The sequence below is a fragment of the Bidens hawaiensis genome, unplaced genomic scaffold, assembly GCF_021521415.1.
Source record: "Bidens hawaiensis isolate Kalapana, Puna unplaced genomic scaffold, B.hawaiensis_p1.1 tig00027866_1, whole genome shotgun sequence".
NCBI lineage: Eukaryota > Viridiplantae > Streptophyta > Magnoliopsida > Asterales > Asteraceae > Bidens > Bidens hawaiensis.
In genome coordinates, this window is record NW_027494530.1 from 148714 (window position 1) to 171820 (window position 23107).

Consider the following 23107-nt stretch of genomic DNA (forward strand, 5'->3'; position numbering starts at 1 on the left):
ATTATTTTTATTTAATTGAAAGGTATATAAAAATATTATTTAATTAAAAGAAAAGAAAAGACGTAACAATTTTTATTGTAATTTTGAATGTAAAGAAATGAAAAATGATGTATAGAAAGGTAAAAGTAAATAAATAAGTAAATAACGTAACAGACAAATGAATGTTTTGCTACACTAATTCGCTATCTCAAGTCTCCCTCTTGTTTACCAAAAATGTTAATAACCAGAAAGAAACCATAAAATCCAAAGCAAAAATGGCGGCAACGATGATATCATCCTTCCTTACAACAACAATAACAAAACCCCCAATTCCTCCTCGATACTCATTATCTTCTTCTTCATTTCCCTCTTTCAATCAATTGATAATCAGCAGCAGCAGAATGCGAAGTACCCCGACAGACAACAACCGCGTACTCTCATCGTCAAATATCTCACAAGACCAAGAGTTGGCTTCTGATGTTGTTAGAAGGTTCTACGAAGGAATAAACTCCCGCAACCTCTCCACCGTCGTCGATCTCATTGCCCACGACTGTGTTTACGAGGTCCTTGTTTTCCCACAACCCATTGTCGGTCGCAAGGTATATTTCATCTTTCAGTTTTGCTATGGATTTGTTTTTTTATAGCAAATTGATTGATATCATTTTGGCCTCAAATATCTTAAACATTATTAGCCCCAAATGAAAATAAGCACTTATAAGGTAGCGATCATGACAATACATAACCACCCCAAAATTTCTATACTTAGCACGGGTTCACATAGTACGGCCCGAATGATGTCAAGTCACGTCTGCACACAATACGTGCGTATGATAGGACGAGAAATGGCCATACAGACTGTATGCCCATTTGGGCCATCTATGAGAATTTTTTTGCATGTCATGCGGCCATATAAACATAGGGCAAGTATGGTTGTGTATGGATAGTGCGCCATTGGTGTATCTTTAGCCAAAGCCTAAATAAGACAAGCATATGCATCTTAATGAAGCGAGTAGTACCATTCATTAGGGATGTAAACGAACCGAGCCCAACTCTACTAGGCTCGAGCTTTGCTCTATTTGATCTCTTTTTCTAAAGCTCGAGGTTAACTCTTGAGTCATTTTTCCAAGATCGAGCTCGGCTCGTTTATTATTTGTCAATTAATTTGTGTACACTTTTAATTATTTTTATATTTTTATTAGTTATAGTTTTTATTTTAGGATTATTGGATTAAAATAATCCCACCTGAATTATTTTCCTCTAACAGTCCCACCTTTTCCATGTTTTTTGTTTTATAATCCCCCGTTAAAAATAACTAACGGGGTTAACTTTTTGCTGATGTGGCTAGATGAGTTGGCATTTTAAAAATCCTACATGACTTTCTTTCTTTCTTTGATTTTATTAACCCAAAATTCGAAACCGCTGGTTTCTCGACTTCTACAGCGTTGGAAGCTGACACAACCACTGCCGGACGGTGTATTAATGACCGGAGAGAGGTAGGTGAGCGGCTGGTGAAGGTCAGGATAGAGGTTGAAGACGGTATCTTTTAAACCCTAATTCGAAGAAGACGATCAACAAATTTATATCATTTGAACCCTAATTCGAAGAAGACGATCTGATGTCATCTGAATCCTAATTTGAAACTGCCGGTTTCTCGACTTCTACGGCGTTGGAAGCTGCCGCAACCTCCGCCGGACGGTGTATTGATAACCGGAGAGAGGTAGGTGAGCGGCTGGTGAAGGTCAGGAAAGAGGTTGAAGATGGTAGAGTTGTCCGATGGTGGTTAGAGGATATTCCGGTGTGAAACGGTGAGGTGCAAAACGACGTCGTAGCAGCCATGTGTTTTGGGGTGTGTGAGTGCGAAGCCATGTAGGATTTTTGGGGTGTGTGTGTGTGCCAACTCATCTAGCCACATCAGCAAAAAGTTAACACTGTTAATTATTTTTAACGGGGGATCATAAAACAAAAAACATGGAAAAGGTGGGACTGCCAGAGGGAAATAACTCAAGTGGGATTATTATTGGCCAACTCGTTAAAGGTGGGATTATTTTAATCCAATAATCCTAGTTTTTATATATAACATAATATAAATATATTTAGTTATTTTTGCCATCATTTTATGCATAATAAATATTATTATATGAATATATTTAATACACTAAATAAAAATTACATACAATAGGCTCGTTTAGGCTTGAGAGCCAGGTTGAGCTTGATAAGTGAAGTTTAGGCTCATGCTCGTTTAATAAGCAATCTCATTCTATGGCTCGAGCTCATTTAAACTCAGCTCGATTCAAGTTTTTAATGCGCCCATCTAGATAAGCTCACAAGCCGGCTTGGCTCGTTTACACCCCTGAGTACCATGTTGTTTCTTCAGAAGCCACACCCTAATGTAAAATGGCATTATATCTTTTTAAGTACACATAATAGAGTTTTCTTGTTTGGGATGTTGCAGGCTATACTAGAATTTTTTGAAAAATTCATATATACAATCAGCCAAGATCTACAGTTTGTTATTGATGATATATCTGGTGAAGACACATCCGCTGTTGGAGTCACGTGGCACCTAGGTATATTCATTCTTCCCATAAAAATGTTTTATTTAAATTTGACGGTTATAAATTACTGCAGAATGGAAAGGAAAACCTTTTCCGTTTAGCAAAGGATGCAGTTTTTATCGGTTAAAAGTGGTGGATGGGTGTCGCCAAATAATGTACGTGCAAGTGTTTTATTGCATTCTTTAATCGACCAATTTCTAATTGTTTATTTATACAAAAGATACTAAATTTTGGTTGTTGGAGACGTTTATGAGCTGATGCTGTTTTTGTCTTTCTGAAATCAGTTATGGTAGAGACATCGTGGAGCCTGCAGTGAAGCCCGGAGACTTTGCATTGGTTTGTAATAATATATATTCATAAAGTTATATATGTTTATTTCATATCATGTGAAAACTTTTTAATAAGGATAAAAACATTTCTTATTGACCCTTACAACTAATTAACTGTGGTAGTGCTATAGATAAACCAGTGATGCTATACCGACACCAGGTGATGTCATCATACAGGGTCGTATGACAAGGCGAAAAATGGTATACGGGCCGTATGACTTTTTGATGGTCACGCTAGTCACTTCTGTGTCCGAATACAAAATCATATATGCCATATGATAGGGCAAAAAAGGTCATAAAGCCGTATGACTTTGGCACGAGTAATATCTTTGTCAATCATACACATCATACGGGCCGTAAATGACCACTTTCGCGTTGTCAGTTTGCCATGCAGCCCTATGAAACGTCAGTGGTGCCTAAATAGCATGTAGTGGTGTTTGTTTAGCTCTATCCATTATTTACTATCAAAATAATAATCCTCTTTTATGAATAAAACTTAGGCGACTTTTTGATTAAGTTTACCCTTTTTACTTGTTCTTGATGTTTACTTTTTCTTGATTTGTGTCACATACACCCTCTATGTTAATAATATGTATATTGTGCAGGTTGCCATTAGAGGTGTGACATGGCTGCTACAACAGTTTCCACAGCTAGCAGAGCGCTTCTAAGTTTCTAGTGCTCTAGCATACATGTAATTAAATTGGTAGTGAAAATTATGAATTGTTGATAAATGATATCACAAACAACCCACTTAATTAATTAAATTTTTGTTTGAACGTATGTGTTTTGTTCATTATATTATAGGGTACACAAGTATAAAAGAAGCCAAGGTAAAAACATTAGACAGTAGACTAATATGAAAGGCATCGATTTTTAAAATAACTAGATAAATAAGTTAAGGTAGCCTATGGCTTCTTATTGCAGCGCAGCTTGTTGTCCGCTTACCTGCCACTTCATTATAAATCTTTTGGATGTTTTTAATAGAATTGATGGAATCCTAATTAAACACCTATTTTATTTTTACCTCCCTTGTTATTAGAAGCCAATAATCTTTAAGAGTTGATAATTGTTTGCTAATAATGAAAATAAAATAGGCCAACCGGGCATTTGGGTATCAAAGAAACGATATCATATTATTGCCCAAACGACACGTAAACAACAAAAGAATTAAATAAACGATTATATATATTTGCATGATATTACCTAATATGATTTTGAGGATTCGGGCAAATTCATTTGTCAAAACCATTACAATGATGTCCAACTTCTGATCATACAACTAAATGCCGATAAAAAACCATCTATTTTAATAAAAATACGACATAAGGCCACAAATTTATATCTTTGAACGGATTTGATAGAACATATATGGTTGAATCGCGAGTCCAATGACGAAGACTATAATAACTATAATTTTTTTAGTAGTTTGGTTTATCTTAATTTGTTTAGTAAAAACTTGTTATTTTATTTAAAATTTATTTTTAAATAAATATGCCTAAATTAAAAATGAAAGAAATCATCGGTAGTGATTATCGGCAAATGCAAACCTTTTAATCACCCGGGTTGGAAAAAGAGGGTCGTCATCATCATCGTACTCAGTATATCTCATTAATAGCAAAGCTATGGTAGGGTCTAAGGAGGGTAAGATGTAGACAGTCTTACCTCTACCCCCATAGAAATTGAGAGATTGCTTCTGATGAGATCCCGTTGAAAAAGAAGGGTATTGATTTCAATCCCACCCACGACAATAATAAAAAAGAAATTCTCATAATTAGGAGATAATTTAAATTTATCTTCTAATTAGTAATTTCACATGTTTGGGATTGTATTTGCAAATTGCTTATTGACTTATTGGTTTTTCCAAAGAGTCATTTTAAAAAACCAGAATATATTTTTGATTTTTTTAGCCCTCATAAATAGCTAAAATACAAAAAAAATAAAAAAAATCAATAAAATCGCTAGCTTTGTGTAAAGCCACGAACACATTCCCGAGTTTCATTTAACTGAGGAAAGGGAAGGAAAAGGAGGGATGGAAAAAATATGTTGTGTTCCCGAGTTTCATTTAAGAAAGGAAAAGGAAGGAAAATTTAAAATAGGTGTTCCCGAGTTTCATTTACGCCCTGTTCTTAAGTTTCTTTAAAGGAGGAAAAGGAAAGGAAAACTAAGGATAATTAAAAAATACGTGTTCTTGAGTTTTTTTTATGATGGAAAGGAAATTAGTAGAAGGAGTTAGGATAGATTAAATTAATGTATTTTTCCAATAAGTTATCCTCCAAAAAAATGGAATGATTACTAAGAATAACATAATTATTCTTTTCTTTCCAACTCAAGAACACATCTAATTAAAAAAATATATTTTCCTTCCCTTCCCTTTTTTATCCTCTCCTCTCATTTCCTTTTCTTTCCTTGGTTAAAAATCTCAAGAACAAGCTGTCAAAGAAAGAAAATGAGGGAGTGAAGAGAAAATGACGAGTAAAATAAATTGTATTTTTTTTAAATCGGAAAGATTAAGAAGGAAAACAAGTGAAAAGAAGAAGAGGAGATAAAAAAAAAATAAGAATTTTCTTTTCCTTTTCCTTTTCCTTTTCCTTGTCTTTCTTCCCAACTCTCTTTTCACAAATTAGAAAAAAGGTTGGAAATACTTGTGCTGCTGACTCCTTGGATCGGCGCTTATTGCCGGAATTATTCAACGGCAAGCTTTCATCCACCCAAACACTTCCATTTCCATTTAATAATATAGGGTTAGTTAGTGTGTTTGCCCTAATTTTTTCAGTTGATACTACATACATACATACATACATACATAGATGAATAATCTCTCTCTGTTGCGGTTTAATTAATCAGTTAATAATAATAATAATAATCTGTGTGTGTGTGTTGTTAATTGTTTTATGCAGGTAGGCAGGCATACAATGGTTTGTAAAAGGAGGAAACACAGTCTCAGAAAACCACCAAATCCCAACATTTTCCAGAACCTAATCTCGGCCCTTGAATCTCACCCGGTACGTACGCTTTTCTTATTCTCTATTTATAGCATCATTACTAATTCCTATTTGTGTTCGTTTGTTAAGAAAATGAATGTGTTCGTGTTCGTTTGGTAACAGTATAAACGAACAATGTGTTGGGCCTAACAGGTTATTAAAACTGACTAAATTGTAAGGGCCTAAAAATTTTAAAAATATATTAACGAGTGTAAACGAACGAACTTGAACAAACGTAAACTAACAATGTAAACGACGAGTGCAAACAAATTTGTATGAACAAACGCTCATGATCATAACTGCTTGAGCGAGGTTTGTGTTTATGTTCGTTCTATTTAAATAAATGAACAAAAACTTGTGGTCATGTTCATTCGTTCATTAAATAAATACACATAAACTTACTTCCCACCAAACTTTTCACTAAACGTTCGGTTTGGCTCGTTTACAGGTCTAACAATATTATATAACTGTTTCCAACTTAACTTTCTATTTCTTGTATAACATTTGGTTTGTTTACAGGATACCATGACACACCTTTTGAAAAATGCATATTATTTACTCGTTAAGCTATCTTCAAAGAAACCAATTTGTACAAGTGAAGGATCTGAGTTTTACGGATTTGTCATTGAAACTACTGAAGGTGAAGTTAACGTGAGTTTAAGAGACGTATACACACTCTCGTGCACGCTTTTCAAAAATCTTAAAAATCGGTTGAAGCAGTTGCACTCTTCAAAACATGATGTCACTGCCACTCGTACTCTTGAATTGGAAGAATTGAATCTGTTGTTAAGATGTTGTATGGTAACATTGACATGTCATGTGCCACAAGAACATCTTTTGGAAAGTGGAAGATTTCTTCTTTTATTGTTCAAAAAGCTGAGTTTACTTCAACTAGCGGATTTTAAGAAGTCGGGTTCCTGTCAATGTATGTGTAGTGGTGAAATTACCTCTGATTACTCTGCGGAGGTGGCATCGTTATCGTCTTTAGAGCTCTTTGACACCTGTCTTCCTTCTATCACAACATTACTTGAGGTAATTTAGATTAGGGGTGTAAACGAACAGAGCCTGGGCACAAGCTCGTCTAGGCTCCATCTCGGCTCGGCTCGTTTATTGTTATTTAATTAATTTATACATTTTTAATTGTTTTTGTATATACTTTAGTTATTATTTTATATACAACATAATACATATTGCTTAATTATTAATTATAATCATTTTATATAATAATATTTATTATTACAATATATAAGTTCGTTTAGGGTTGCACAATAGCTTTTGCTTGATAAGTGAAGCTTGGACTCAGGCTCGACTTGTTTTTGTATCTATTAGTTAATGTATGTACGTTTATGTACACTTTTATAGACATTTAAAGTTTAAATATGATTTTTATATATAACATAATATGCATTATTTTGTTATTTTTATCACAAGCTTATATATAATAATAATAGTTACTATAAAAGTATATATTAAGTATAATAAATAAAAGTTATATAAGAAAATGCTCGTTTAAGCTCGGTTGATTTGAGGTTTTAGCAAGCAGATATCGAGTAGCTCACGAATGACTTGGCTCGTTTAAATCCCTATTTCAGCTTTATATATTTATTTTTGTTTAAATCCCTATTTCAACTTATGTTTAATCATGAAAATCTGAATATATGATGATAACATATGTGCAAATTTAAACAGGTGATCATAGATGAGCTATTGGTACACGGTCTGTTAAGAAAGTATCTGCAAATAATTGACTCCTATTCTCCTACAAACGATTGTTTATTTAACGTTAATGCTGATAGCGTTGACTTTGGATTAATAATGGACATCATATGCTCTCATTTTTCACTCTCAATCTCCGATGACATGGCGCTTAACAAATTTCTCAACCGGTTGACGTGGGCCCGTTCCAGTAATCCCAAACCATCATCACTCGGAATCATTTCCGCCAAAACATTGCTTCAAAACCCAATTTTCCTTTCTTCACCCAAATTATTGCAAGCTCGTATCGTCTCGTTGGTTGCTGATGCCATCACTTTTGGCACAGAACATGAAACTTACACGCCAGATTGTTACCTCTCGGTATTTGAAAGCTCAGTTATACTCTACACACAACACATGTCCGTTTTGAAAACCGAGAGCAGTACAACCGATGATAGGGGTAATTTGGTCGATAAAAGTCAGCACCCGTCGTTTGAATCGTGTATCAATCCAGACAAATTTGAGAAACTCAATCAGATGATAACAAAATTGAATGATTCGTGGAACTCAAATATGAGGGTGAAGCTTTTTGAGATAAAATCCGACCTTATATCCTCCTCGATGGATTACATACAACAGAATATATGCAAAGTTGATGTTAAATATCAAGATATTATTTCATCTTTCTTAAAACACATGATATTAAAAGCTGCTGATGCTGTTAATGACATCGAACTCCCTCTTGGTTGTGAAGCTAGACTTCAAGATATAAGTCTTCTAGCATCATTGTTAATGCTAATGAGTAACTCACTCATTCAAGCTTTAAAGGGGATGTCATCACGCAACAAGCATGATGCCATCACGAGAATCATAACTTGTTTCAAGGAGTTTAGTATTCGTCTTCCTATTCAAAAATCAATCCATAGCTTGTTGGAACAGAATCTGATAAGTTGTAACGAATCAAAACTGATGCTTTTGCATTTTCTTGGGTTGTTATCGTTGAGTTTTGATAGTGGGGTCGGGCTTTTGGTGAAGAGTTGTCTTTCGGTTATAATGGGTTTGTGTAATCTGGTTGCTTTTGAAGAGGGTAATGTGGATGTTTTGAGGATATTAGTCGAAGGTGAGTCTGGATCGTTAGTATCTGAAGGGTTGGTTACTGTTTATAAAGAGGTGAGTCTTTTGTTTGTTTTATGTGTTTATTGTTTTAATGGGTTTTTAAATTTTAATATTAGTCTAATTTTGTTAACGAATGGTGTAGAGTTTTGTGGGCAAATATCGTAGTGTTGGAGTGGCTGCGAAGTTTCAGAAGACGAGGGCATCATATTTGAGGTAACAAACAATCAAACATACTGAGTATGATTCCATTCAATAGAGCGATGGGTGTAAAGAGCCGAGCCGAGCCGAGCCCGAGTTCACCTAAGTTCGAGCTCAAGCTTGGCTAGTTTCGAACTTTATTTCTAACACTCGAGTTCGGCTCGTGAGTAGTTTTTTCAAGATCGGGCTTGGATTGGGCTCAGATGTATACAGGGGTGTTCATCGGTTCGGATATCTGTTTATTCATTTTTGAATATTTCTTTTTGGCCCTGACCGAAGCCGAACCGATCCGAATTAGAAATATGTCTAATTGAACCGATCCGAACTAGGAATATGTCTAACCAAATCATACTGATTTATTCGGTTTGGTTATCCGATTAAACTGGTTTATTTGGTTATCCAATTAAACCGAATACTATTTGGTTTATTCGATTGAATTCGGTTTGCTTATCCAAGTAAGTAAGATTTGTGGAACTGAAAACTGTTTTCACAATTTGGTTCGGTTTTTTCCGGTTATGGATATGGTTCGATTTTCCCTTTTTTTGCACACCCCAACTCGTATATATTACTTGTTTTTTGTTCATATTGATAATTAAAAAATTTGTATATAACTATATATATATATATATTTATCAATCACTTTTATCATAATTTTACGTATAATAATAACTATCATATAAATATGTGTTAAATATATTAAACTCGTTAAGGCTTGCAAGCCAGCTTGAGCTCGATATGTGAAGCTTGGGATCGAGCTAATTTATTAAACGAGCCTCAATAAAAGCTCGAGCTCATTTAAGCTCGGCTCATTTAGACCCTTGGGCAAACCTTACCTCTATCCTAGGGGATAGAGAGGCTACTCCCGCTGAGACATGCGACTAAGTTGGCACACAAAAATTAAGAATCTTAAAACTTTGATTTTGTCACTAAAATAGTTGGCTACTTAAACAAGAGTTTGACCTTTCTTTACATATCTTTGACTTAAGACACTTGTTTTGTTACCTAGAAATGCATGTGGTGCAAAAGAAGATATGACATCATCATCAAGAGAAACTTGTAATGGGGAGGTGTACCTGAAGACCCGAAACGTGTGTGGTGATGTCGATGATTTAGTCGACTTTATAGAGTGCCAAAATGACAAGGACTATGCGGATTGGTTAAAAGGTCGTGATAAGTTTCGAGGGTGGAAATCAGAAAAACGGGTTAAACAGAGGCAGGAGAAGAGGAAGCAAGCATGGAGGAGATCCATGACAGGGAAAACATAGATCATTAGATATTGGTTAGTAGGTATTATATGTAAAACTATAAAAGTATTGTTGCCTGTTTTGTTAACATGGGCACATGGCTAGCTTAATTGGTTGTAGAGGTAAAATCAAATATTGTTCTTGGGGATGTGTAGATGGTTTTTGTTTGTTCATCAGTGACATTAATTAGTAATGGCCCTTCATCAAGTTTGTTTATGAGTGACGTATACGAGCAAATGACTATTAACGTGTGAAGCGTACAAAGGTACGTGGTCGTGGGAGATTACACCAAGCATATACATAGTCTTATATACACATATATAAGTCATATATTATAGTTCACTCAACAATAAATATTACAAAATTTTTTAGTATTTGGATGCATTTAAGCTTTCCATGGTAATAACGATTGCATTAATTTAATCTTATATAGTTTACAAGTATTTGGTCTGAAGCTCTCAAAGTTATTCACCAGATTAATTACACCAAACATATATATAGTCTTATATACACATATATAAGTCATATATAGATACATGCCCAATAAGTTAATTACTTCCCTTTGGCAAGGAGGCCAATGGTGTAGGACACATGAATACCAAGTGCAACAATCACTAGAACACTCACACCCACATTCACTAGCGCCTTTCTGTCCTCATCCACCTTATTATTATTTTTGGCTACTCCTGTATGACTCGTTGCGGGTTTTAACGGCTTTTGTTTGATTGTTGTGGATGAAGAAGCGGGCTTTAACGGTTCTTGTTTGGTTTTAACTGGTTTTAACGGTTTATCTGTTGTGGGTTTTAACGGTTCTTGTTTGGCCGGTAATACTTCTTCCTGCTTTGTTCTTCTAAATGGTTGCTCATTTATTTTAGGTGGAAGTTGGGCATTGATGGTGTCCATCGACCGCGGTGGTGGTGGTGGTGGTGGAGGTGGAGGTGGAGGTGGAGGTGGTGGTGGTGGTGGTGGAGGTGGAGGTGGTGGTGGTGGAGGTGGAGGCGGTGGTGGTGGAGGCGGCGGTGGCGGTGGTGGTGGTGGTGGAGGAGGAGGTGGTGGTGGTGGTAGGGTGCTAATCTTCCTAGGCATTGTAATTGTTAGTATGCCACCATCAAGTTTGGCACGAATACGGTTCATTTCACAGTTTTCAGGAACTCGATAATCTTCTTGAAATCGACTCCATTTGTTTTCTGCAATCAAACGCTCCCCGCGAACTCTAAGGGTATTCAAATCTTCGGTTGACACCTTAAGGTATTCTTTTTGGAAACCTTCAAAGATTATAGTTTAGTTCAACATCATTCACACAAATGGGTTTGTTTCTTTGTACATGGCTTACAATTTTCTATTTCTTCTATGTTTCAATATAAGTTTTATTACAAACCGAGTTTTATTCAATTAAACTTGTTTTAATATTACGAGACAAGAAGTATGTTATTTGAATAAAACTCGGTTTCTAATAAGTAATACAATATTGTACAAGATCATAAAAAAAAGTAAAATAAAAATGTATGTTTAGATTTTTAAAAGCCATTAGGTATTCCATGTTATTAAAGAAAAATTAAATTAAATATGAAATAAACTGAAAAATATAATAATAAAGTTGACAAATTTACCAGGAAGATATAAAAGAAGAGTGTCATAACCATCTTCTTGTCTCCATTCAGACATGGGTTTATAGTCTTCATAAACTCGACCGGTGTTCAACTGTGGCGGACGGCTTGGATTAACCCTACCACCCCTTCCTCTCATTGCCATTATTGTTGTAAATCAAATTGTTGGTTTGAGTTTAATGTTTTTAATTACAGAAGGAAAATGGGTTGTGCATATTATATGTGTCAACATGCATGCATGTATATATATGGTGTTAGTTGACATATGAAAGATATTTTGTTGGTTAGGGTTTATGATTGCTTGTGGGTGAAGGTGTTCCAAACTGTTTGCTTGATGGTGGGGGTATGCATTCTTGCTTGGGAGTTTAATTAAATGCTTGTTGCTTCATATTTCCTACATGATTTCTTCATGGTTTATTGAAATGCATAAAGAACAACAATTTGTACGAGTCTTACAATTTGTGCAATCGAAATTAATAATCTACTAAAATAATTACTTTCACCAATTATAACATATGTCGGTGAAAGTATCTTGGAAATTAGGTCATGGGCAGTTTGATTTCCTGTCGATTACCAGCAGACAATTGAAAAATTGATTGAGTATTTTATTTGTGCCCTTCAGTGATTGTGGGTTACCCGGAGTTATTTTATCCGGTGGTAATCATTGATGGATTACCGGTGGTCTTTTTTTCATATTGGATTCCATCAGTTGACGGAGACGGAAACAATACGTCAGTGATGAATACTCAATGATACTCATTTGTGTAGTAATGTAAAGTTGGTGTACGTATGTGTGATCATGGTAGTCTTTCTTCATCGTTGTTACACGTTAGCTAGAACCTTTTAAGATCAAGCGCCTCATGCGTGCCCCAACTTGTACAAACTATGCGCATGCATAGGACTATTAAAATGGGGTGTGAATATATAGTGATGAGTATTTAAAACAAAATAAAATTGTGATGTTTGTAAAACTATAGATATAATCAATTCTATAAAGAAAATTAAAAGGCTAGTGACATTTTTGTAACACGTTCTTCATTGTTCCATTATCAAATAATGGGCCGGCTGGAGCCTGCCACATCTCCCAGTCCACCAATATATAGCCCAATCCAGCAACTTTTAACGACTAAAACATTTATATATAACTATTTAAGCATCTATTAAAAAGTTAAATTGGGTCATACATAATCAACTTAGTTTGTATTTATAACATACAAGCTGTTAACAACTAGGTGATAAAAGTTAAAAATTTAAAGTGGTCCTTTAATCAAATTGTTATATGACTTAATTGTATACTTGTAAAATTAAAGAATTACAAGTAATTTCATATTTTAGAAATAGTACATCAATTTAACTAACAACAAATGGTTTTCAAACATACATACTTTGCTTATATGCAAATTATGAATTATATATTTTTCTCAAACCATTTAATATTTGTAACATTAAGCATTTGAATTTAAATCTTACAACATACAATCTTTTAACTCGACATATAAATAGTACATTTATACTACAAAGTTTGTTTTTATGTTCAAATTTGTAAATTGTAGCTCCTTAATGAACTAGTCAAAATGATAGATAAGACCAATGATTGGGGTGATCTTGTGAGACGGGGCCTCAAAGTAGATTGGACTTTGGGATTGTCGACGCTGGGTTTCTACTTTATAATTATACATATGCACAGATGACATAAGAATCAAATGATGGAAAAAATATGAGAAGAGCCCAATTTTATTATAAAGAGGCTCAAAAAGTTTGAGTCGCCTTACTATAAAAGAAGATAAAAATATTCTTTGATTTGATTCAGGTTAAAAGAGTATAGAATCGTAAGTAAGATATACTTATTTTCTCTATCATATAAGTTACACATGACCTTAAATGATGATTTAAATGATTAATATGAGGATCTATTTTTGTAATTATAACATGACTAGCAAGTTGCAACTGGATTGCATATAAGGAATGTGGACAAAGGATAAAGCACATGATGGATTATGGAAGTTAATGATAGGCCCAAAACAGGCAAACTTGACATCATTTGAATAAAGTACCCACAACGCTCCATGTGGTATGACTCACTCTAGTGTAAGAAGTTTACACCCATGATTATGCTTAAAATTGACCTTTGAACCGCCTTGAATTTTGATTTATAATTAAATAACATTATATGTGTTGATGTATGAACATTCAGCATTGTAAAGTAACTTATTATTTTAATTACAATAAAAATATGAATATATAACTTCATATGTTCATGTAAGACTGTTTAAAGATCAAACAACCTAAGCAAATAATCATGAAATATTGGAAAAAAATCACGTTTGATAGAGGACTTGGTTTCATGAAATATTGGAAAAAAATCACGTGTTGATGTATGAACATTCAGCTTTATGACCTTTTGATACATCATATGTCTTTCTAGAGATCAATATATCAAATGGTATATTTGGTAAAATTGCTCTACTAGTGAAAAGACGTTTAAAGGTATATAATAAAATTACCTAATCTTAACCACTTTATGTTTGGTTGGCCTTATACATCTATGTATATGTATATGAATAAAATATAGTAGGGCAGACCTGTTAAAGACACGATAAGACCTGTTAATCAAAAAAGTGCAGTATGTGATTTTTTTATTTTCTTAAATAATTGAAATTAGTAGGCTAGACTCACTTATTATCCCTTATTGGTACACAAAACTTAAAACTGTCTTATAGTCATGGCATATAAAGTAGTTAAACGAGTCGTATTCAAGTTTTATATTTGTGTCATGCGCGTCGCTTCTTACCTGTTAAACCTGTTAAGACACGAATTGCCAGCCCTAGGCCAGACATAGAAAAGTTAAAAACGAAAGGCTTTCTGTCAGCAAATGACATCTAGCACCAAAATGTAAAGTTAACCATCTTGCGCAATTCATTTGACGACATATGAAAATATAATTAGAAAATAAATAGCATCCAAAGTAATGAATAACATAGGTATTCTTTGTCACTTGGTGAATGAGTTGGTGGTGAAGTGATAAGGGAGAGACTTGATGTTTCATGTGACTCAGATTTGATTAGGTATCAGGTGAAGATGGTAGACTAGGCGAGTATGTGTCGTTCACTAGTTGGATTATTGAATTTGACAGATTTGATCTTACTGCAATAACGTGCATTCGGTGAGAGTGATCACGTGCGTTGGCCTTATGTGAATGTTTTCCCGGATCAAAATGTGAGTGTATCCTGACGTGATGAATTTAATTAGTGTCTTATTTAAAGGATTCCTTGGCCATTCAAAAAAAAAAGAGAATATTACAATTATATACATAGGGAAAAATTAAAATGCAAAAAGAGACAATAAGAAGTGTGAGAACAAAATTTTTTTAAAACAAGGAAGACGGTGAAAACATTTTTGTGTTTTTATTTTTTTTATTAAATTTTGAGTTATAATTTTTATTATTATTATTTTTTGTGGCTACAAGTTCTTTTCATGTGTGTTTATTTAAATCATGAGCATTTGTGCTCGTTTGTTTATAATCTAAACGAACATGACTGAATAAGGATAAACGAACATAAACAAACATATATGAATAAATGTAAATGAACACAAATTGACAAAGATAAAACCTTTAAGTGGATGACTAATCCATATAATATATAATTATTTTCTATTAATACATAAACGAACATAATAAACAAACATAAACGAACAGAACACATGTTCGTTCGTTTATTAAATAAACGAACTTTCCATCGAACGTTATGTTCGTTTACATGCCTAAATATACAGTTACCTTTTAACTTTGATAAAAATGAGATGTAAAAGAAGAGAAGTTAAAGATACTAGAGGGGCACAGAATGCAACTCCGGTAAACCCATCCATCGTCATCGTGCTACAGAATCCAATAAAAATTGGATATCAATAATATCTTTCACATTCACATGCTGTAGTGCTCTACAGCTGCAATAAGCAGTAAGCAGCAGCTATAAGTTAAAAAGCTTCTGCAACGGCAACTACAACTTAATCAGTAATCACTCTCTCCATCTACAACTACGGTTATGTATGTGCTTAATATTCTTCTTCATTTCAACTTCCTATTTATTATTATTACTGTCAATTAAGTTCGTTCTAGGGTTTATAATGATAATAATAATAATAATGTTTGTTTAATTTGTTGCAGTGTTTATTATGGTTAGGTCAATGTCGGTGTGTTATTTGGGGATGATATTATTGTTATTATGGCTGTTGGTTGTTGCAACGGCTGCTGCAGAGGAGAATGTTGTTAAGTATAAAGACCCGAAGCAGCCGGTTGCTGCACGGGTCAAAGATCTCTTGGGGAGAATGACTCTGGACGAGAAAATTGGTCAAATGGTTCAAATTGAAAGGATTTCAGCTACTCCTGCTAACATCACCCGTTACTTCATTGGTATATTATATTATTATATAAACATTTATTAACATTTGTTATTAAGGCGCAGAGCCGAAGCAAATAATAATAATAAGAAGAAGAGGAAATATAGAGAAGATTTCCTAAATAAAAACTAATAGATTTTTGAATGAGCAAAACAATGATTTCGCAGCTTTGCCAAGTTTTTGAAATTTACAAATCAGCTCTTAAATACTGAAATTACGACTCAAATAAGCACGAAAGAAACGCATTTGAAGATTGCGAAATTGGGAAAAAATCTTTATAAGATAAACCGGAACCTTTAAAGGTAAATTTTGGGTCTGACGACTTTGCCTCATGGTCCGGCTTGTCAAGACCTTTTTGTCGACTGGTAACGGGCTCTGTGATTCCACTCATAGCGCAGGTTATGCCTTTTTTAAGTTTGGGCCTTTTCTGCCATGTTTTCCCTATCAAGTTGATCCATGTAACTATGTAAGAGTCTGCTAACTATTGAATCAACTCCTCGTTAAACCTTGTCATTCTGCATATTAAACAGACAACATAATTGCCATTTTTTCTTTCTTTTGCCATAATCAGTACATGGTAGAACAAGTTAGTAAAGGTTTTCGTCTTAAAAACGATTTCTGTTAAGGGTTTAGGGTAAATGCGAAATTGTGAATGTTCTTATGTATAATAAAATGCAGGAAGCTTACTGAGTGGAGGAGGGAGTGTTCCAAATCCACATGCAACTGTCACCGACTGGATTAATATGGTAAACGAGTTCCAAAACGGGTCACTTTCCACTCGTTTAGGAATTCCGATGATTTATGGAATTGATGCCGTTCATGGTCACAATAATGTTATTAATGCTACCATATTTCCACATAACATTGGCCTTGGAGCCACCAGGCAAGTGAAAACTTATAAAACGTACATGTTACTTTAACGTTGTATATATACTTTTAGTTGTGACACAAAATATTTTCATAAATGTTAATTTCAGAGACACCGATCTTGTAAAGAGAATTGGTGCTGCAACTGCTACTGAAGTTAGAGCAACTGGAATTCCATATGCTTTTGCTCCTTGTATCACTGTAAGTACATTAACAAATATTATGTATTGTTTCTAATAGGCTTGTAAATGAACACGAACAGAACAAGTTTGTGTTTGTTTGTTTAACTTTATTCGAACAAACGATTGGTCACAAACAATTAAACAGACGAGTTTTCTTTTTTTGTTCATTAAGAGAATGAACGTGTTCGTGTTTCTTTATCTTCATTCCATAACAGTATTAATGAACGGTTCACAAATGCACATAACTGAACATAGATGAACGAACATAGCTGAGCTAAAATCAATTGAAACTAATTGTAAAGTTGTGAACAACAATGTATTTGGCAATAGTTAATTAAACTTGACTACAGTATCATGAGCCTATAAAATTTAAATGAATATATTAATGAACATAGACAAACAACTTAAACCAATGTTAACTAACGAACATAAATCAACTATCGAGACATCTGCTCATGTTCGTTTGTTTAACTAAATGAACAAATAATATATTCATGTTCGTTCGTTTATTAAATAGACAAACATAAACGAACTTACTGCTAAATGGTTCGCTGAATGTTTTACTCACTTATTGCAAATTTCTTTATAGGTTTGCAGAGATCCAAGATGGGGTCGATGTTATGAGAGTTACAGTGAGGATACCAAACTTGTTCAAAACATGACCGACATTATTTTAGGGTTACAGGGTGAAATTCCTAATGGTTCGCGTCTCGGTGTTCCATATGTTGCTGGAAAGTATGTACCTACCTTCGGATTAATGTTTTCAGTTTTACTTAGTTTTTCTTATTTTAAATAGAGGTGCACAAACGGCTTCGAAACCCTAAACCAGTTCGGGTTGGAACCGAACTGGTTTCTGGTCAAAGTAGTCAAAACCGGTTTGTGGGTGCAATCGGTTCAGTTTGGAACCAACCAATGGAACTGTTTAGGTTCGGTTCGGGACAAGTTGTGTAGGAACCAGTTTAGGATGCATTTACACCAACGGATGATTGCGATTTCCCACTTTTGGTTGCCATAGTGGATAAAAATCTTTGAGAGCGTATGTGAACAAGAGCATTTTTTGCGTATTTGAGTGTGTTTTTTGCGTTTTTGTGAGTGTTTTTGCATTTTTGAGTGTTGTGACTAACCAACACATTCAGTGGAATTAGTGCCTATTTATTTTCGTTACCTATATACACTAACATATGGGGGAAAAAACGGTCCAAAAAAAGGTCTCAAAACTGGTAATGGTCACAAAATGGCTAGAAATCCATTACCCAACTGTTAGTAATTTCAAATGGGTCTGATTCGGTTTGTAAACCGGTTCCAAAACCGCCAGTTCCAAACCGGTGGTTATTTTCGGTTCCAAAGTGGTTTGGTTTCAGTTAAGGTCGTCGATTCGGTTAACCGGTTTCCTATGCACATCTAATATTAAAATTACCAACTTGCCCCTCATCAGGGACAAGGTAGCTGCATGTGCGAAGCATTTTGTGGGAGATGGTGGAACGACTCGTGGAATAGATGAAAATAACACTGTGGTGAATCGACATGAATTATTAAGTATCCACATGCCCCCTTATTATGACTCTATCATAAAGGGTGTATCTACTGTCATGGTTTCTTATTCTAGCTGGAATGGTAAACGAATGCATGCCAATCGTGATCTTATTACTGGATACCTTAAAGACAAGCTTAATTTTAAGGTATGTATTTATATTATAACCAATAATTTTTTATTTCTTTAAACAAACATACCCGGTAATAGGGATGTGCATGGGTTGGTAATCAGTTTAGGTTTGATTTTGTTCGGTTTTCACAATTGTTTTGGGTTTTTCATTAGAGCTTGAAATTTTTTGGCCAAAAAAGATGGACAGCAATTTTTTTGGCTTAAAACTTTGGGTCAATTATTTTTTGTCAATTAATAATTAATTGACTTTTACACATTTTGGCCTAATATTTTTGGGCTTAAAATTTGTAATCCATAAAATCAATAAAAAGGTTGTTTTTTTTTTATTTTTGCGGGTTCGGTTTTTCCGATTTTCAGTACCCACAGAACCAAACCAAAAATCTGGTTTTTGAAAAAATCTGAAACCAAACCCTCGGTTTTAGATTGGGTTTGATTATTTTGGTTCGGTCATGTCGGTTATTTCTGTTACGGTTTGGTATATTTCGGTTTTAAAATAAATTCTTATTGTATTTTGAACAAGAATAATTTTATTTTTCGTGTTTTGTGATTTCACATATTATCAGGGTTTTGTTATATCAGATTGGGAGGGAATTGATCGAATAACTTCCCCGCCTCATTCCAACTACACTTACTCTGTTTTGGCTAGTATTACAGCGGGCATTGACATGGTTTGTAACTTTGTATTCTCACATTGTTGTATAAATGAAATTGTTTCATGAAATATGAATTTGAATTTAAATTAACTTCTTAAAACAGGTTATGGTCCCGAATAATTATATTGAGTTCATTAACAACCTTAAATATTTGGTCAAGAACAAATTTATCCCAATGGACCGTATTGACGATGCTGTGAGCAGAATTTTACGAGTCAAATTTACCATGGGTTTGTTTGAGAACCCTGTTGCTGATTTCAGCAAGGTTAACGAGGTTGGAAGCCAGGTCAGTTAATTGTTATTTGCTTTTTATAGGATTCGTTAATTTTTTATTTAATTATTTTTTTGTTGTTGGAAAATATAGGCACACAGAGATATAGCAAGGGAGGCAGTCAGGAAATCGTTAGTGTTGTTGAAAAACGGCAAACGGGCAGAACAACCGATGCTGCCCCTGCCCAAAACGGCATCCAAGGTCTTGGTTGCAGGCAGTCATGTGGATAATTTGGGGTATCAATGTGGCGGGTGGACGATTGGTTGGCAAGGGTTTAGTGGGAATGAAAATACAACTGGTATGTCCATCTTGTGGGCCCCACTCAGGTGTTATATATCTATATACAATAATTTTTATTATTTCAGTATAAATTTAGCATATTAATGAAAAATATACATAGCATGCTCAGTCGCTCACGAGCCTACTGTAGCTCAACAAGTAAAGCTTTGGCTCATTCAGTAAACAAGCTTATTGGCCCGAGCTCATTTAAGCTCGTCTCAATGCAGCTTTTAACAAGCTGAGCTCGATTAGCTCACGAGTGGCTGGGCTTGTATTGGAAAATACTTGAAGTTAAATAGCAGCAAACACGTTATAATTCATGTTAGAATATGAACAATTTAGCTGCAAAATAAAGTTCCAAATTCATGTTTTGCATGGTAAATTATTGGTGATATTTTAATACCTACTCAAAAGTCAATGTAATTAAACAAAAACTGAAGAGCAACAATCAGTATCATACATATAAAAAAAACACATGTTCTTATTAAATTCATTGGTGTTGGTACAAAAGCCCTATGATTTATAATTTTTGCTTCAATATATACAGGAACGACTATTCTCACCGGAATCAAATCAGCAGTTGACCGAAACACAGAAATAACCTACATGGAGAATCCAAATACCGATTTCATCAAATCCAACAACTTCTCATATGCAATAGTTGTGGTTGGTGAGCATCCTTACACCGAGATGTTTGGTGATACTTCAAACCTCACCATTGCAGACCCGGGCCCAGGCATCATCAAAAATGTTTGTGGGAATGTGAAGTGTGTTGTGGTTGTTGTATCGGGTCGGCCTGTTGTGATTGAACCGTATTTGTCGGTTATTGATGCTCTGGTTGCAGCCTGGTTACCGGGTACTGAGGGTCAAGGCGTGGCGGATGTTTTGTTTGGTGATTTTGAGTTTAGTGGTAAACTTTCAAGAACTTGGTTTAAAAGTGTTGATCAACTTCCGATGAATATTGGTGATTCGCATTATGATCCACTCTTTCCTTATGGGTTTGGACTCACAACGAAAGCGGTTATAGAAAGGTACATACATACTCGTTAATAATAATATGTAATAGGCTAGAGATATATATACAAACACTACTTACTTACACACCATCCAGACACCACCAACATAAAATAGTTATACGGGTCATATGAGGGGAAAATCACACTACTCGCATGAAGTATTAACTGACAAACAAATTGGCCAATGTGACCACTAACAAAGTCATATGGCCCGTATGACCATTTTGGTGTGTATGGGTCGGTTTTTGATTCATACCGAAACAAAAACCAAAAGTTTAGTTTTTGAGTTTTTGAAAACTATTTGATTTCGGTTTTGCCATCTGGGCTTAAATTGGGCCGAATAAGGTTGGCCCAAGTTAATGAATTTGGGTCTAGATCTTAATTGTAAGTTGATAATTAATTATTTAGCTATGATACATGTGTTACACTATTTATTAAATTCTTATGAGAGATTAAAGATTCAAAATTAAAAATTGAAATACGTGAATTTTGTTTGGTTCGATTTTTTTGGATTTGATTACACGGAAAACTGAAACTGAATCAAACCAAAAGTTAAACTTTTATGAAAACAAAAAACCAAACCGTCGGTTTTTGTTTGGGTTCGGTTATCTTGGTTTCGGGTCTGTTTTTTCGGTTTCATTGTGTAGCACACTGGTGCACACTTTTGGGCGTGGTGTTCATATGTCATAACCCTTCGTAATATTTATAATTATGATTATTATAATTTACAGGTCAAAGTCTGGTGGCATGGCTAGAAGGCCGTTTGTAGTCAGGATTTTGGTTTCGTTGTTGATCAGTTTGAGTTTATCACACATATCGATCATTTTGTAGTTTTTAAGGAAATTCTGTGTGATTTATGCATAGACTTTCTAGTTAAATTAGATTAAGGTAGTGCTAGTTATGTTGATGAGTCCAATAAGTTGACACAAGTTCAGACCATTCAATAGTACCATTCAATAGTGCCTCTTGTCATTTAAGCTTCTTGGTTTCGTTTTAATTTGCTTGTTGTAGCAATCTATTTTTTTATATAGTTTAAAAGTAGTGATTCTTTTATGTATGAATCTTGTATTTATTCTATAAGATGGTGTAGTATAACAACTCAAGGAGATTTGAAGGTGATGTTTGTGTTAGTATACGCGTGAGCGGTGACTCACTTGGGTATTTGGGGTCGTTCCAAACGATATTAAAAAAAGATTGCTTTAATTTTTATGAGTTTTTGTTTTCGTAAGTTGCCAATTATTTCCAGCATTTTTGTTTGTACCAAACCATGCATTCTCACTTTCTAATTTTCTAATAATTTTTATTTGATTTCTCTAACCTTGAGCTAAATACATAAAACCCAAATAACCAAAAATATATCTTACATATAAATTAGTTTATTTGAGTTGGAGTCGCTTTAGGGTGGCCGTGTCATACTGCTCATCCTGCCACCCTGTCCGCTCCGCATGCGGTCTTGAAGACGTGGCGGGATTCCACCTCGTCCGGAAGTGCCACTATCACACCTCTATCCCGAGCTTCCCTGTAGCTTCTCTTTTCCCATCTTTGTTTCTTCTTCATTTTGGCACCATCGACCCGTTGTCACATTATTAAGAATGGTAATATTTTCTATTACGATAGTCTGAAAATCGTTTACAAAGAAGTTTAAACTCAAATGCACACAATCAATCAAATAGCTCTTATTACAACACAATCAATTGCAATACACCTACAGATCTATCTACTATCTGGAGATTTACCAAGAACATGTCGTTTATCATTTACAGCTAGATGTAGAAGATCTCACTTGAAACCTTAGAACAACGTTCATTCTTCTTTATCAAAATGCAACTGGTTAGTTAACCCAACAAGGGGTAGCGACGCAACTTGTTGCCTGCTTGCCTTCTGTTTCAGTGTAATCACTGTCTTGCTTATTTATAATTTATTGAAATATCACATTATTTCATCCAACAACTTTCATGTCCGTTAGCTGAGCCCATCAGTACCTTCCTCCCGTGCATTAAAAATTAGCCAACTTTTGTTTCTGGTCTAGCGGTATGCCGGTACGGCGGTACCCCTTGACTTTCTTTATGGAAGG

At 34.6% G+C, this 23107-nt stretch overlaps 4 protein-coding genes across 5 annotated transcripts; 3 read left to right on the forward strand and 1 right to left on the reverse strand.

The window, feature by feature from the left end:
* The first annotated feature begins 380 nt into the window (after nucleotides 1-380).
* LOC143576064 (uncharacterized) lies at nucleotides 381-3607 on the forward strand. Its single transcript, XM_077060257.1, has 5 exons — nucleotides 381-578; nucleotides 2432-2546; nucleotides 2608-2689; nucleotides 2819-2870; nucleotides 3469-3607. Exons 1-5 carry the CDS (start codon nucleotides 381-383, stop codon nucleotides 3529-3531), a joined length of 510 nt encoding a protein of 169 aa, XP_076916372.1. The 3' UTR covers nucleotides 3532-3607.
* A 2168-nt stretch (nucleotides 3608-5775) lies between these two features.
* On the forward strand, nucleotides 5776-10278 carry LOC143576065 (uncharacterized). The gene is made up of 5 exons (XM_077060258.1): nucleotides 5776-5865; nucleotides 6364-6876; nucleotides 7534-8709; nucleotides 8798-8868; nucleotides 9860-10278. Exons 1-5 carry the CDS (start codon nucleotides 5776-5778, stop codon nucleotides 10116-10118), a joined length of 2109 nt encoding a protein of 702 aa, XP_076916373.1. The 3' UTR covers nucleotides 10119-10278.
* A 329-nt stretch (nucleotides 10279-10607) lies between these two features.
* Nucleotides 10608-12245, reverse strand: LOC143576074 (uncharacterized). The gene is made up of 2 exons (XM_077060268.1): nucleotides 11708-12245; nucleotides 10608-11362 (listed from the first exon to the last, which is right to left on the reverse strand). Exons 1-2 carry the CDS (start codon nucleotides 11847-11849, stop codon nucleotides 10650-10652), a joined length of 855 nt encoding a protein of 284 aa, XP_076916383.1. The 5' UTR covers nucleotides 11850-12245; the 3' UTR covers nucleotides 10608-10649.
* A 3390-nt stretch (nucleotides 12246-15635) lies between these two features.
* LOC143576060 (uncharacterized) lies at nucleotides 15636-21996 on the forward strand. 2 transcript variants are annotated; one of them, XM_077060252.1, is made up of 11 exons: nucleotides 15636-15744; nucleotides 15870-16115; nucleotides 16781-16985; nucleotides 17080-17170; nucleotides 17741-17886; nucleotides 18587-18830; nucleotides 19378-19482; nucleotides 19571-19753; nucleotides 19832-20036; nucleotides 20565-21048; nucleotides 21765-21996. In XM_077060252.1, exons 2-11 carry the CDS (start codon nucleotides 15878-15880, stop codon nucleotides 21862-21864), a joined length of 2001 nt encoding a protein of 666 aa, XP_076916367.1. In that variant the 5' UTR covers nucleotides 15636-15744; nucleotides 15870-15877; the 3' UTR covers nucleotides 21865-21996. The 2 variants fall into 2 exon arrangements, with proteins under 2 accessions (XP_076916367.1, XP_076916368.1); XM_077060253.1 differs by having other exon boundaries at nucleotides 15728-15744; nucleotides 15886-16115.
* Nucleotides 21997-23107: the final 1111 nt, after the last annotated feature.